A 12,502-nucleotide genomic window follows, 5' to 3' on the forward strand; every position below is an offset into this window, starting at 1 on the left:
TAAGGTATGTTAAATAAAAGCTGATATAATCTAATTCCTGTACTTTAATTTAAATCAGGATATTTTATAAAAACTGATATAATTCATCCTTCGTACTTTAATTTAAATCAGACATATTCAATCAAAGCTGATATAATTCAATCCCCGTACTTTAATTTAAATTAGATATATTAAATAAAAACTAATATAATCCAATTCGCGTACTTTAATTTAAACCAGGTATACTTAATAAAAATTGGCACATACACACACACACATATTATTTTAGTATTTACTATACATATTATTTAGGAAGTGAGTATAACGGAAGTGATAATGAACTTCCTAATATTATATTATATTATCTTACTCAACTCATGTATATATATTTTTGAGATCATTACAGAGACTATTTAAAATACTTTTGTAGTAAATTTCGAAAGAAAATCCTCAAAATCCCCTAATCTACTGATCTCTTGATTCAAATTTTGTGACCTGTGCTGAACAAAATCGTCGACGATTTTAGGTAAATTGTCGACGAAAAGATACCGAAAGCTGAATCCTGCAGATGACTAAAACTATCGATGATTTTCCTTCTACAACCTCCTTCTTTATTCTTTACATCAATATATTTTTCGACGCATGTGTTCCACACAAATATGAAACACATCTACAACAGTTGATCATGCGGCAGACGTTGGTGACATCCAGTCCAATCTATGCAATTGGGATTGCGATATAGAGTTTGGGTATCAACGGTATAAATTGACATGTTATATGGTAGGCGTGTGGGAGAATTCGTGGGTGGTGTTTTGCACGTGTGTGTGTGTGTGTTTGAGTGTGTGTCCCTTTTCTTGAATAAATAATTAAGGTTGGAATGCGTTGTCCTCATGAATTGATTGCCTTATTGATAATGAGTTATTGGCTGCACTAAGTAGAAATTGGTACCCTAAATGGTAAAGATTTCTATAAAACTTAGATTTGTCACGAATATAACTTTGTCCAAAAATTTCAATTTGTAGTTACGAAAAGACTAATCTTATGTTTAGAAAAATCTTAAATTTGGAGTCATATTAAATTTAGATAAACTATAATACAAAATTATATTTAAATTTGTTCAAATTCACTCAAATCTGAATTTAAGAATCGAATTCATACTCCCAAATGCAAAATAATGAAAAATCAAACTAAAGGTTTAAAATTAACAGAATAACAAGCTAAAGTTTAGAAATTAATATTTAACAAAAACCACAATTCTTTGACGTAACTTATCCAACAAATCCTAGATTTAAACTACCTTTACTCATATAAAGAAAATTCTTAAATCATGAGTCTATAGGACATAACATGTATTCGTGATAATGATGACCCATAATAGTAGCATTACAGATTCAACAATAAATTAGGTGTTGGGTTTTCCTAGTATGGCAAAGCTGGTGCACGCGAATCTAAAGTAACTACTAAGTACTAAGAGATCGTTTGAAACCACTTATATAAAAATGTTTTTCAGAAAAAAATGCTGAATTTAATTAGTAATAGTATAAGTGCTGAACTAAAAAAATGCTGAAAATTATAAGTGACGTTTGCTTCTGTTCAAAATAAGTGGTATTTAGAAACCTATTTTCATTATAGGGTACTATAAGATTATTTTGTAAATATATTTTAAATTACAAATATTAATATTGTTAATTAATAATTTTATTAATAATTATTTTAATTATAACATATTACTATCATATTAAATTAAGATAAAAATAAAATTATTAACTAAATTTAAAATATTAATTTAAATTAATAAATAATTCTTATTCAATCAAGAATTGAATTATAGTAACTCTTATGTATTTTTAAATATGTTTAAAAAATAATATTAAATGAAAATTATATCATTTTTCTAATTAAAAATTTAAATAATTTCTATTAACTAAAATAAATAATATTATTTATTAATTTAAAATAATCCTACTATTAAAGTATATTTATAACTTATGATCATCACATTAATTTATTTTAAAAATAGTATTAATAACTAAATTAAAACATTAATTTATTTAATATTAATTTAAATTTATAGATGATTCTTTTTATTAATTTCAGAATTTAATTATATTTTATTAATAACTAGTAGGTTATAATACATAATAAAATAATATATGATTAATTCTTAATTAACAGTTTAATTAAAAATTATTTTAACTATTATTTTAAATTAATATTTAAATAATTTTATTAAGTAAAAGTATAAAAATATATTTTTTGGATTAATAATAATCTTGTTCTTAATATATATTTATAACATATAATTTTCATATAATTTTTATTAAAATAATATTATTAATTAAATTAGTATTTCTAATTTTTAATATTAACTTAAATTAATAGATGATTTTTCTTCTTTACTTCAAAATTTAATTATATTTTATTAGTAGTATATATTATAATGTATAACAAAATAGTATATGATTATCTTGTAATAAATTTTTTAAATTATAAAATAGTAATTAAATTTCAACAGTATTATTTATAAGTGGTTAAAAGTTATTTGTATTGTTTCTCAAAATTTACTTAAAGAATTTTAAAGAGTGATTCTTATAAATTATTTTAAATGATCTTAAGCGTTGCAACGTAGTAAAGCCAATCTCTTTCAAACACCGACGCAAACGAGTTCTCATCTACAGGAAATCGTGTGGGTCTCAATCTCACACGCAATCATTTGTGGCTCTGCTACATATTCAGACGACAGCCGCAGTCAATTTCTCAAAAAACCCCCTCCCTGTAATTGTATGGCTTTTAAAATTGATGAAGATTGAGAAGTGGATCCTCAATTATTTTCCTTGTCCGTTTCTTGCAAAGAATCCTCCAGCTATCATCCTTTCTCCAATGCTTGGGTGGTCTTCTCAACAACTCTGTTTTTTTTATTTTTTTTACCGTGGTGGACAAGCCAACAATTGAAAAATGACAAAACCCATCATCGTCAACCTCCTCTCCCCTTCCAGTTGTATTTTTTTTAAGCTCACTAGCTCCAAATCTCTTTCTTTTTTCCTATCCCTACATTCTTGGTATTTTTAAATTCCCGCATTTTCTGGGTCATTACACTGTAGAATTCAAGAAGTCCCAAGTTCCACACGAAACAATCCTATCCAGTTTCTGCGTCTCTCTCAAATCTCTACTCTCTCTGGGAATGGCTCAGATCTCTTTCTATTCTCATAGTGTTCGTTCTCTATTTCGTTAAGTACTTACACTTCTGTTGCAGAGGTGCAGGGTAGCCCCAAGTTGAGCTTGAAGTGCTGGTTCTTGAGTGCAGTTTCTTGCTTTGTTTTGTACACATTTGATGCCTTTGCTTGTAGAAGCCATGGCAGCTGTTATAAATTTCCCGGTTTCGCCTTTCTTAGCTTTTAATTTGGGCTGTAAGCGTCGGTGTCAAGTTCAGGTTCGATGTTTGGGTGGTGACAATTCGAGAGTGTTGTATTCGGATTCAGTAGCAGTTGATGGCGGCCTTACTGTTGGAGAGAAGGAGAGGATTGAGTCTCCCGTTGAAGCTGGGAATGGGTTGCCGGGTTACAAATTTGAGGAGAAGAAAAATGAGAAGGATGTAGCTAAAGAACAACTAGAAGTGCTGTGGGATGATGGTTATAGGACCATGAGTGTGAAAAATTACCTTGATATTGCACAGGACATAATTAGGCCGGACGGTGGACCGCCCCGGTGGTTTTGCCCAGTTGACTGCGGCCACCCTTTGAAAGGTTCTCCCATCCTTCTCTTTTTGCCCGGTAAGCAATGGCAGTATCTGGTCCATACACACAATGCTGAGTTCTATGTTTGTCAAGTGATCTTTCTTTGATTGCCAAACAGGCTAGCTAGATTCATGTACATTAACTCAATTTGACTTTGCTTTTCTAGCGTCTTAGTTTGATGTTGTTTGTTAAAATAATATGCTCAAAGCAGAGTTCTAAGTTTGTCAAGTTTTGGGGCTATTCAAGTGATGCCAGTTTTTTTTTTTTCGTGTCGATATCTAGGAATGGATGGTGTTGGTTTGGGCCTCATCTTGCATCATAAAGCTCTTGGGAAGTAAGTTATCGCATCTATACCCTTTTTCCGTTGGATGTGCAAAGAGATAATCTATCAGCATGCCTCCTATGAATGATTATAATGTTAACCAAAAAATTTTATTAGCATTTTTTCCTCCCAATTTGAACCAAGAGCCTTAACATTGCAAGCCTGAACGGAGTAGCACTTATATTGTAATATAATGTTTAAAATTACATTTGCATTATCCTCACACTCTTTTCTTGCTATTTGTGTAGTACTTCCCTGCTGCGTGCGGACTGTGGTCAAATGTTTTGGTTTGTTTCGGTTCCATTTCAATGTTTTGATTTGTACCATATTTATGTGGTCATTTCGGTGTTTGTTTCAAAACACAAAAGAAAGAAAAAGTATGAAACATGGTTGCAAAGTTGTTTAGATTCATGATTTCACATATTTGGGGGCCAAAATATGATCCCAAAGATGTCTCATATGATCAACTTTCAAAAAGTCAAAATGGAAACATAAACAACTTTCTGAGGATTTGATTCCTCTGTAACTGGAAATTTTGTTCTTAAAAGTTGAGCTGAAGTTGTTCTGGTTACTTCTGGTTTCACTGCAACAAATGTAGACCAGCCTAGCTGTTTAAATATTTGATTGTTCTTTTCTGTATTACCAACTTTAGAAGAAAAAAAAAAAAGAAGGGAAAAAAGTATTATTTATCTTTCAATGCACAACTGAGTCTAAGTAGAATCATGATTCATCATAACATCAAGTGAATTGAGATCAGCCTGTTCCCATTTCATGTCATTGTGTTAGACGTGGAAACACGTCAATACCCATAGATTTGTTCTCATTACTTATATTACTTTTCCGAATCAGCTTGTCCAATTGGCTTGTTTTTCAAATTACTCAATCTAAATTTCCTTCCTTGTAATTGTAGTGACCTGGTTCACTCATGCCGCCGTCCAGTTTAGTCTCTTATGAGCATTTATCATAATCATGATTTGTCGTGTTTCATGGCAGAGAGAGAGAGAGAGAGAGAGAGAGAGAGTATTACTTGAGGCTTAACTAGTGTGGTTGCCTCTTTCTCTGTTTATAATAAAGGCTATTTGCAGTAGACAAAAATACCCCCAGACAATATCCTTTGACCTATATACTCTTCAATACTTACCCTAAAGCTGAAGCATATGAATGGTACATATGCTCCTTTCTTGTTACAAATATGTGTGCCTCCTCTTTGTGTCAGCAAGTTGATCGGACTTGATCCTCTGCTTTCACATTAGTATAGACAAGTTTCTTTTGAAGTTTCTCCCTAACAAAGTGAAAATCAGCTTCAATATTCTTAGTTCTTTTATGGAATTCCAGTACCAGATCTGAAGCAGTAATTATCATGTACTAACTCCATTGTTAATAAATATAGAAGCTCAAGCCTGTTTATATTCTTGAAATAGATTTCTGACAACTTGCACAAACCATGTGCACATTTCGTTATATTTGGATTCTATAAAATAGAAGTCCAGCCCATTCTGCACATGAATGTCCCTGGATCAGAGCATGACCATGATTCCAATGTAAAAAAGATGGTCTTTGAGGTATCTCAAGATGACTACAACCATGACTAGTCCGAGGTGAACCTAAAGCCTGACTTGAATATTAAGCTTCCCAACCTCCTGTATTGTCAGAGGGTTTGGTATCAATTCACCATCATTTGAGGATCCATAGGTGAATCAATGGGCTTGGATCTTAACATTCCTGGTTTGCTAACAAATCTACTACATATTTTTGCATAATAGAAAATTCCTTGAACATGCCCTGGCCGCTCCAATGCCCAAAAAGCATTTTAAGTGACCCAAAACTTTGGTTTGAAGTTGACCTTGCAAGAACAATTTCAACTTTTGTATTCCTGTGCTATCATTACCAGTAATGACAATATCATCCACATATGCCACTGACAGGAATTTTTCCTGTAGTGGTTTTATAGAAGAATACAACATGATCCACCCTACAATGTAAAACAAAAATAATTTTCTTTTCACCTAAATCTCCCAAACCATGCTTGGGGAGACTGTTTTAAACCATGTAGAGATGAATTTGAGTGGCAAACCAGTTGATTCAGTGTCTCTCCTTAAGCAACAAAACCTGAAGGTTTCAGATCTTGATGCAAAAAAGAATTCTTGATTTCTAATTGATGCAATGGCCAATAAAAGGTGACCAGAAAAGAAAAAAATGCACAAATGTGCTCTTGGCCACTGGTGTCAGTAATCTTGGCTGTGAACCCAAGTATGTCCTTCAACCATAAGATGAGCCTTTAACATGTCAACTCCCATTATAAACACTAACTGATGACCAACGACGGAATTACCAGAAGGAATGTTCTGCTTCTTGGTATCATTTTGCGGCAAAGCATTCATACCTTCTTGCGTAGATGCTCCTCACTAGGATTAGACATGGTCTCACAAAATGATTTAGGAAGAGAAATTGAAATGATAGTAAGGATACAAATGCACAATAAGTTGGTGGAAAATGAACATGAGAGTCTGAGATGCATAATTTGATATGGGATGAGATATGCGAGTGTATTTACCTTTACAGACAGCAATTGAAAGAACTAATCTATTATGAACTGGATCAAAGCACAAGGAAGTGTTTGGTGAAGTATGTGAATCCATAATCAGAGATATAGCCTTGTGACAATGCTGCCAAGGGGGCACATACAAAGGTAGAGATGGACGACTAGAAGAAGGAAGATAAGATGAAAGTATTAGGGTTTTGAAGAGGACTTTGGAAACTAGAGTAGGAACAGTAACAGATAGTGGAAGATATTCACAGGGAACTGCAAAAGCATGTGTGTGGTGCAATCAGAAGTAGATACAAATAATATAACATCAGCACCAAAAAAGAATCGACTCAAGGTAGGACAATAACATTGATAGATTTTTGAGATTGAAAATATCCTTAAATAATATGTTTGATTGCATGAGGATCCCATTTATCAACACCTAAATCAAGTTGAAGTATTTAAGAGACACATCTAAATGTAAAGGGGGAGAGGTTCATGAGGAAGGAGAATAGAATGGGGAGATGGATCATCAAAAGCCGAAGGAGGCATCTTGTTCATAAGATAACATGCTGTCACTCCAAAAGATATTTGGAACATTCATGTGGAAGTTAGAACTATAAGCATGGAGCAACTTCTATGAGATGCCTTATTTTTTTAATTGACAGCTCCATTTTGTTGTGGACTGTGAAACCAAGATGACACAAGCATGCCAAAATTAGTCAGGAAAGTATGAAAAGGTGTAGAGAAGTACTCTTGGGTATCGTCACGACAAAGGATATGAATAGATAGTTGAACTGAGTCTTAGTTTTGGGGCAAAATGCACAAAAAATAGAAAATAGTTTGGAATTATCTTTCATAAATAAAACCATGCTGGACCCAAAAAATCCTCTACAAAAGTGATAGAATAAGGTAACAGTTTTACCGAAAACATCATAATGAACTAGCAAGAAGAGACTTGGCGCCTCTTGACTCGGGAAACAAATGGGACATGATGAGGCTTTCCCAATTGACATGACAACGACCCTAAATATGATGAAGAGTTCAAACTAGGGACCATACCCCCATTTGAAACTACTTAAAAAAAGTACTTATTGTAAAAAGTACTTGAAATAAGTATTTTATTTCGCTAGATTAAGGGCTACTAAATCCTTGACTACCTCTTTTTTAGTTATTTTAGACCTACCCCTACCCCTTTTCATGCTAGAAATAATAACTAACTCACTCCTCAAAGGCGCTCTACTTGGCATGCGTTTCAAATGCCCAAAACCATCAAAGTCGCCCCTTCTTCTCTTGTCTTCAACTGGTGCTATGCCTAAATTATTGTGCATATGCTCATTCCTTAGCTTATCTTTTAATGTTATACCACTCACCCATGTTAACATTCACATTTTGACAACTTTTACTTTTTGTACATGTTTTTTTTTAGTTGCCCAACATTCTGAACCATAAAGCATAGCGGACCTTACAGTCGTATTATAAAACTTTCCTTTTAATTTTAAGGGTATTCTAGGATCATACAACACGCCTTGATGCACTACTCCTTTTACCTGACTTGCTTTAATTTTATGTATTACATCTTCTTTAATTTTTCCTTCTGCTTGCATAATAGATCCAAGATATCGAAATCTATTAGTGCTAACAATTTCTTAATTATTAAGTTTAATCTTCTCTCCACTACTCCTTATGTTACTGAAATTACATTTCATATATTCTATCTTATTCCTACTTATCATAAAACCTTTGGACTCTAATGCAGTTCTCCAAAGTTCTAGCTTAGATTCCAATCTGCTCCTACTTTCATCAATTAACACAATATCATCTACAAACAACATACATTAAGGGATCTCATTTTGGATATTTCTAATAAGTTCATCAATCACTAAAGTAAAAAGATAAGGACTCAAAGTAGAACCTTGATATACACCTATTTTGATTGGAAAATCTCTAGATTCCAATCCTATTGTCCCAATGCTAGTTACTACTTTATCATGCATATCCTTAATGACTTCAATATCTACTACAAATCCTCTTCGTTTCTAATACACACCAAAGAACTTCCATAGGTACTCTATTATATTCTTTCTCTAGGTTAATAAAAACCATATGCAAATCCCTCTTATTTTCTCTAAACTTTTCCATTAATCTTCTTAAAAGATAAATAGGTTATGTTGTTGATCTCCCAGGCATAAAACTAAATTGATTCTTTAAAATCTTCATTTCCTGTCTTGTTCTTTGTTCAGTTACCTTTTTTCTTGATTTCATCGTATGACTTATAATCTTAATTCCACAATAATTATTACAATTTTGAATATTGCTTTGTTTTTGTATAAAGGTATTAATGTGCTTTTCCTTTATTCTTCCAACGTTTTCTTGGTTTTTATAATTGTTGTGATTTGAATTGAGTATAGGATATACACACACACAGCGGAAGATGTAAACTTGCAACAAATCACCAAGCCTCAACAGCACACAACCAATATGGATGAGAAACAACAATTTATTGCATAAGAATAAAGCAAATCACACTCAATATTCACTATAATGTGAAGAACAACAATACACTAGTCTTACAAAGTTCTTTATAAACAAAACACATTTAGAAGCATATAAATAGAAGTTTCTCGGAGGTTTCCCTCCAAATACCCAACTACCATAACGTCTAAATTCAAATTTTGAATTTCTCTTTGCCGCCCTAGCGACACTCGTCGATGAGTACAAGGATTCGTCGACGATACGAAGAAGACCACTCGTTGACGTGTCCATACTCTCGTCAATGAGTCTTCAATTTTGAGAAATTCGGGCTCTTGGTATCTACTCGTCGACAAGCTCAGGGCACTCATCGACGAGTCCCTGCTGTGCAGCCCCTCAATGTTTTTCTTCCTTCCCTTGTTTATGAAACTCCAAGTATAAGAGCCACACCATAAACAACAATCTCCACCTTGGCAATTATACGCCCCCTTAGGAGAATATTGAAAAACATATGAACTGCTCCACCTTGAACTTGAATCACCCGGTTGGGTTATATCTTCCTTCTAACACTTGGAGGCAAATACCAAGTCCAAGCAATACCGCTTGAACTTACCGATGGCAGCTTTAGCTTCTACCATCATCCCCGATGCAGCTGTAGATTCATCACCCGAAGACTTCACCCTAGGCTTCCAACAACAGTAAACAAACACTGCTGCAAGCCTTATATCACCAAAGCCCCTTGCATAGTCTTCAACAAATCTCACAACTGACGGCCCACTCTGTTGCTTGCTGAAACACCCCATTTACACAATCATGGAGGACCTTTGACATATCTCGGACATCACAACCCGTTCTTTGGTACCGAGTGGTAGACATTTCACAACTATTCTCCATAGAACCCCCTTGAGACGGCAAACAAAGTCTCCCTACGGTTCCGTCCACAAAGCCACCCTGAGATAACACTAATCTCCATGCAGCTTTATCCACAAAGCCACCATGAGATAATACTAATCTCCCTGCAGCTTTGTCCATGTGAATCAACAAACCAAGACCCATCTTGGTCGTACCCAAACACATTCATGTCAAAACCTTTCAACAGAGTTTCCAACTAATTAAAGCCTCAGTTAAAGCATTTCCAGCCAATAACATGTCATTCATACACAATAAACATATCACTCCACTGCATGTTATCACCCTCTTTCATATTGGAAGCCTCACCACCTCACACACCTGAGTGGTGGTCTGATAGTGCACATGAGCTTACCGTGATTCTGTGGATCTCTCGAGCTGAAACTCACTGCAATATGACCAATGCCATCAATGTCCTGAGTCTCTTGCTCCACCTGTATCACAAGCCTATTTAATCTGTGATATTGTTAACCTGAGTTGGAACTCCCTGCATTTCTGCTTTGAGTCCCTAACTCCACCTAAATAACATGATTGTTGATGCCGCAGTTTTCTAGCATTTCTATTTCTCTTCCTTTACTTGAGTATGTTGCCCCATGACTTTATCAAAAAAAAGCCATGTCCTTGATCACCCCTTTGTTTGCCACAGGATCACCCAACTTGCACCCTCCTTTCTTAGTGAATAAAGAAAGAGATATTGTTCGGACAAAACACCAAGCCTAGATCCTCCATCACTAGAATAGTGCACCAGTGGACATCCACTCGCAACCGAGTAGTATACCGCAAAATCATGCCCACAATTCACTTGCAACTTTCCCATCTAGCGATACTTTTGGCCATCGATCATACGAGAAACACACCATACTCATTGACTTCATCAAGAAGTACCCTGCAAGCTCTGCATATAGCCTGCTCTGCTCACAAAACTTCTTGAACAAAACCAGCGTACTCAGTCCCCAATTTCTCATATAAGGATTTCTCTCCTAGTCTGGTTGTCCACCTCAGCCACTGCATGAGGTACACCAAGACCTTTCATTATAAACTCACAAAATACATATGTCTCTCCTTTGATGCTATCATCATCGGTTTCCAAACATCTAAATATATGTAGTCACTCATATGCTTCAACTGCATATACCACGAAGTAACTGATTCAAATTCAACGGTTGTATCTCCACCTACAACCCTAACACCTTGTAGTACATAGATATTTTCCTCTATCTTTTCTCCTTTCATCACTATCGAATCACCTTCACACACCTTCATTCCTCCTTTTTCAGACTCGTAACTATACTCGTTACAGTCTAAAATACCCAATGAAATAACACTCTTTCCTAGACCCTCCACATGCCTTACATCATATATAGTTCTTACAACACCATCATACATTTTTATTTTTACATCTCCAATACCAAGTATTTTGCATGAAATATTATTTCCCATCAAAACACAACTAGTATTGACTAACCTGTAGGTGTCAAACCATTTTCTATTTGTTGTCATATGATAAGAGCATCCGATATCTAGAATCCAAGAATCTTCTGTGAGGCACTCCGAACCTGATGAAATACACGACATATTTCCATCACTGCATTCTGAATCTCCTTCCACTACACACGTAGATTTTGACGAACCTTGCTGATTTTTAGAATTCCCTTTCTTCCACTTCGGACATTTTGGCCTTATGTGCTCGATTTCACCACACTTAAAGCATTTCACGTCCTTCTTCTTCTTCCCGGACTGCAACCGAGATTTACCTTGGGACTTATGTCTCCCATGTTCTTGATTACCTTTTACAACAAGTCCTTCACCATATGAAGCTTCATTGCTAATCACCATTCTTTGATGAAAACCAAGCAATGCATTTGTCACTTCTTCCAAATTCAGATTATCTTTGCCCCATGTAAGAGTTGTAACCAAATTTTCCTAAGTTTGAGACGTAGGAAGGGCATTTAATAGCATCAATGCTTTATCTTCCTCCTCGAACGTCACATCAACACGTGCCAAATCACTCACAATTTGATTAAAAATGTTGATATGTTGATTCAAATCCGAACCCTTAACCATCTTAAGCCAATACAATCTTTGCTTAAGAAAAAGTTTGTTCGACAAGGATTTAGACATATACCGGCTTTCAAGCTTTCGCCACACAGCCACTCGAGAATCCTCCTCCATCACATGATAGAGAATTTCATCAGCCAAACACAAGCGTATTGTAGAAATGACCTTTGCTTCCAATTCTCTTCATGTTGCCTCATCCATTCCAACCGGTTGAACACCAAGTAGAGCCTTAGTCATTCCCTGTTGCACAAGAATATCCTTTACTCTCCTCTGTCACAAACCAAAGTTTCCGATTCCATCAAATTTGACAACGTCAAATTTTGCAAAAGATGATCCCGATGTCATGACAACAATCACTTTGATACCAATTTGTTGTGATTTGAATTGAGTATAGGATACACACGCACGCGCACACACACACACACAGCGGAAGATGTAAACTTGCAACAAATCACCAAGCCTCAACAACACACAACCAATATGGATGAGAAACAACAATTT

The 12,502-nt window shown here is 34.8% G+C and overlaps 1 protein-coding gene across 4 annotated transcripts in view; it reads left to right on the forward strand.

Annotated features, from left to right (window-relative positions):
- The first annotated feature begins 2,739 nt into the window (after positions 1 to 2,739).
- The window catches only part of LOC131154320 (phytyl ester synthase 1, chloroplastic), a 98,560-nt gene continuing 88,797 nt past the window's right edge, over positions 2,740 to 12,502 (forward strand). For 2 of the 4 annotated variants that reach the window (XM_058107015.1, XM_058107016.1), the window contains exons 1-3: positions 2,997 to 3,749; positions 3,996 to 4,047; positions 4,284 to 4,322. In XM_058107015.1, coding sequence (XP_057962998.1) covers positions 3,311 to 3,749; positions 3,996 to 4,047; positions 4,284 to 4,322 — 530 coding nt within the window. In that variant the 5' untranslated portion in view covers positions 2,997 to 3,310. Of the gene's footprint in view, positions 3,750 to 3,995; positions 4,048 to 4,283; positions 4,323 to 12,502 lie in introns of all 4 variants that reach the window. The other 2 variants (XM_058107017.1, XM_058107018.1) reach the window with 2 other exon arrangements.

The sequence above is a fragment of the Malania oleifera genome, chromosome 4, assembly GCF_029873635.1.
Source record: "Malania oleifera isolate guangnan ecotype guangnan chromosome 4, ASM2987363v1, whole genome shotgun sequence".
NCBI lineage: Eukaryota > Viridiplantae > Streptophyta > Magnoliopsida > Santalales > Ximeniaceae > Malania > Malania oleifera.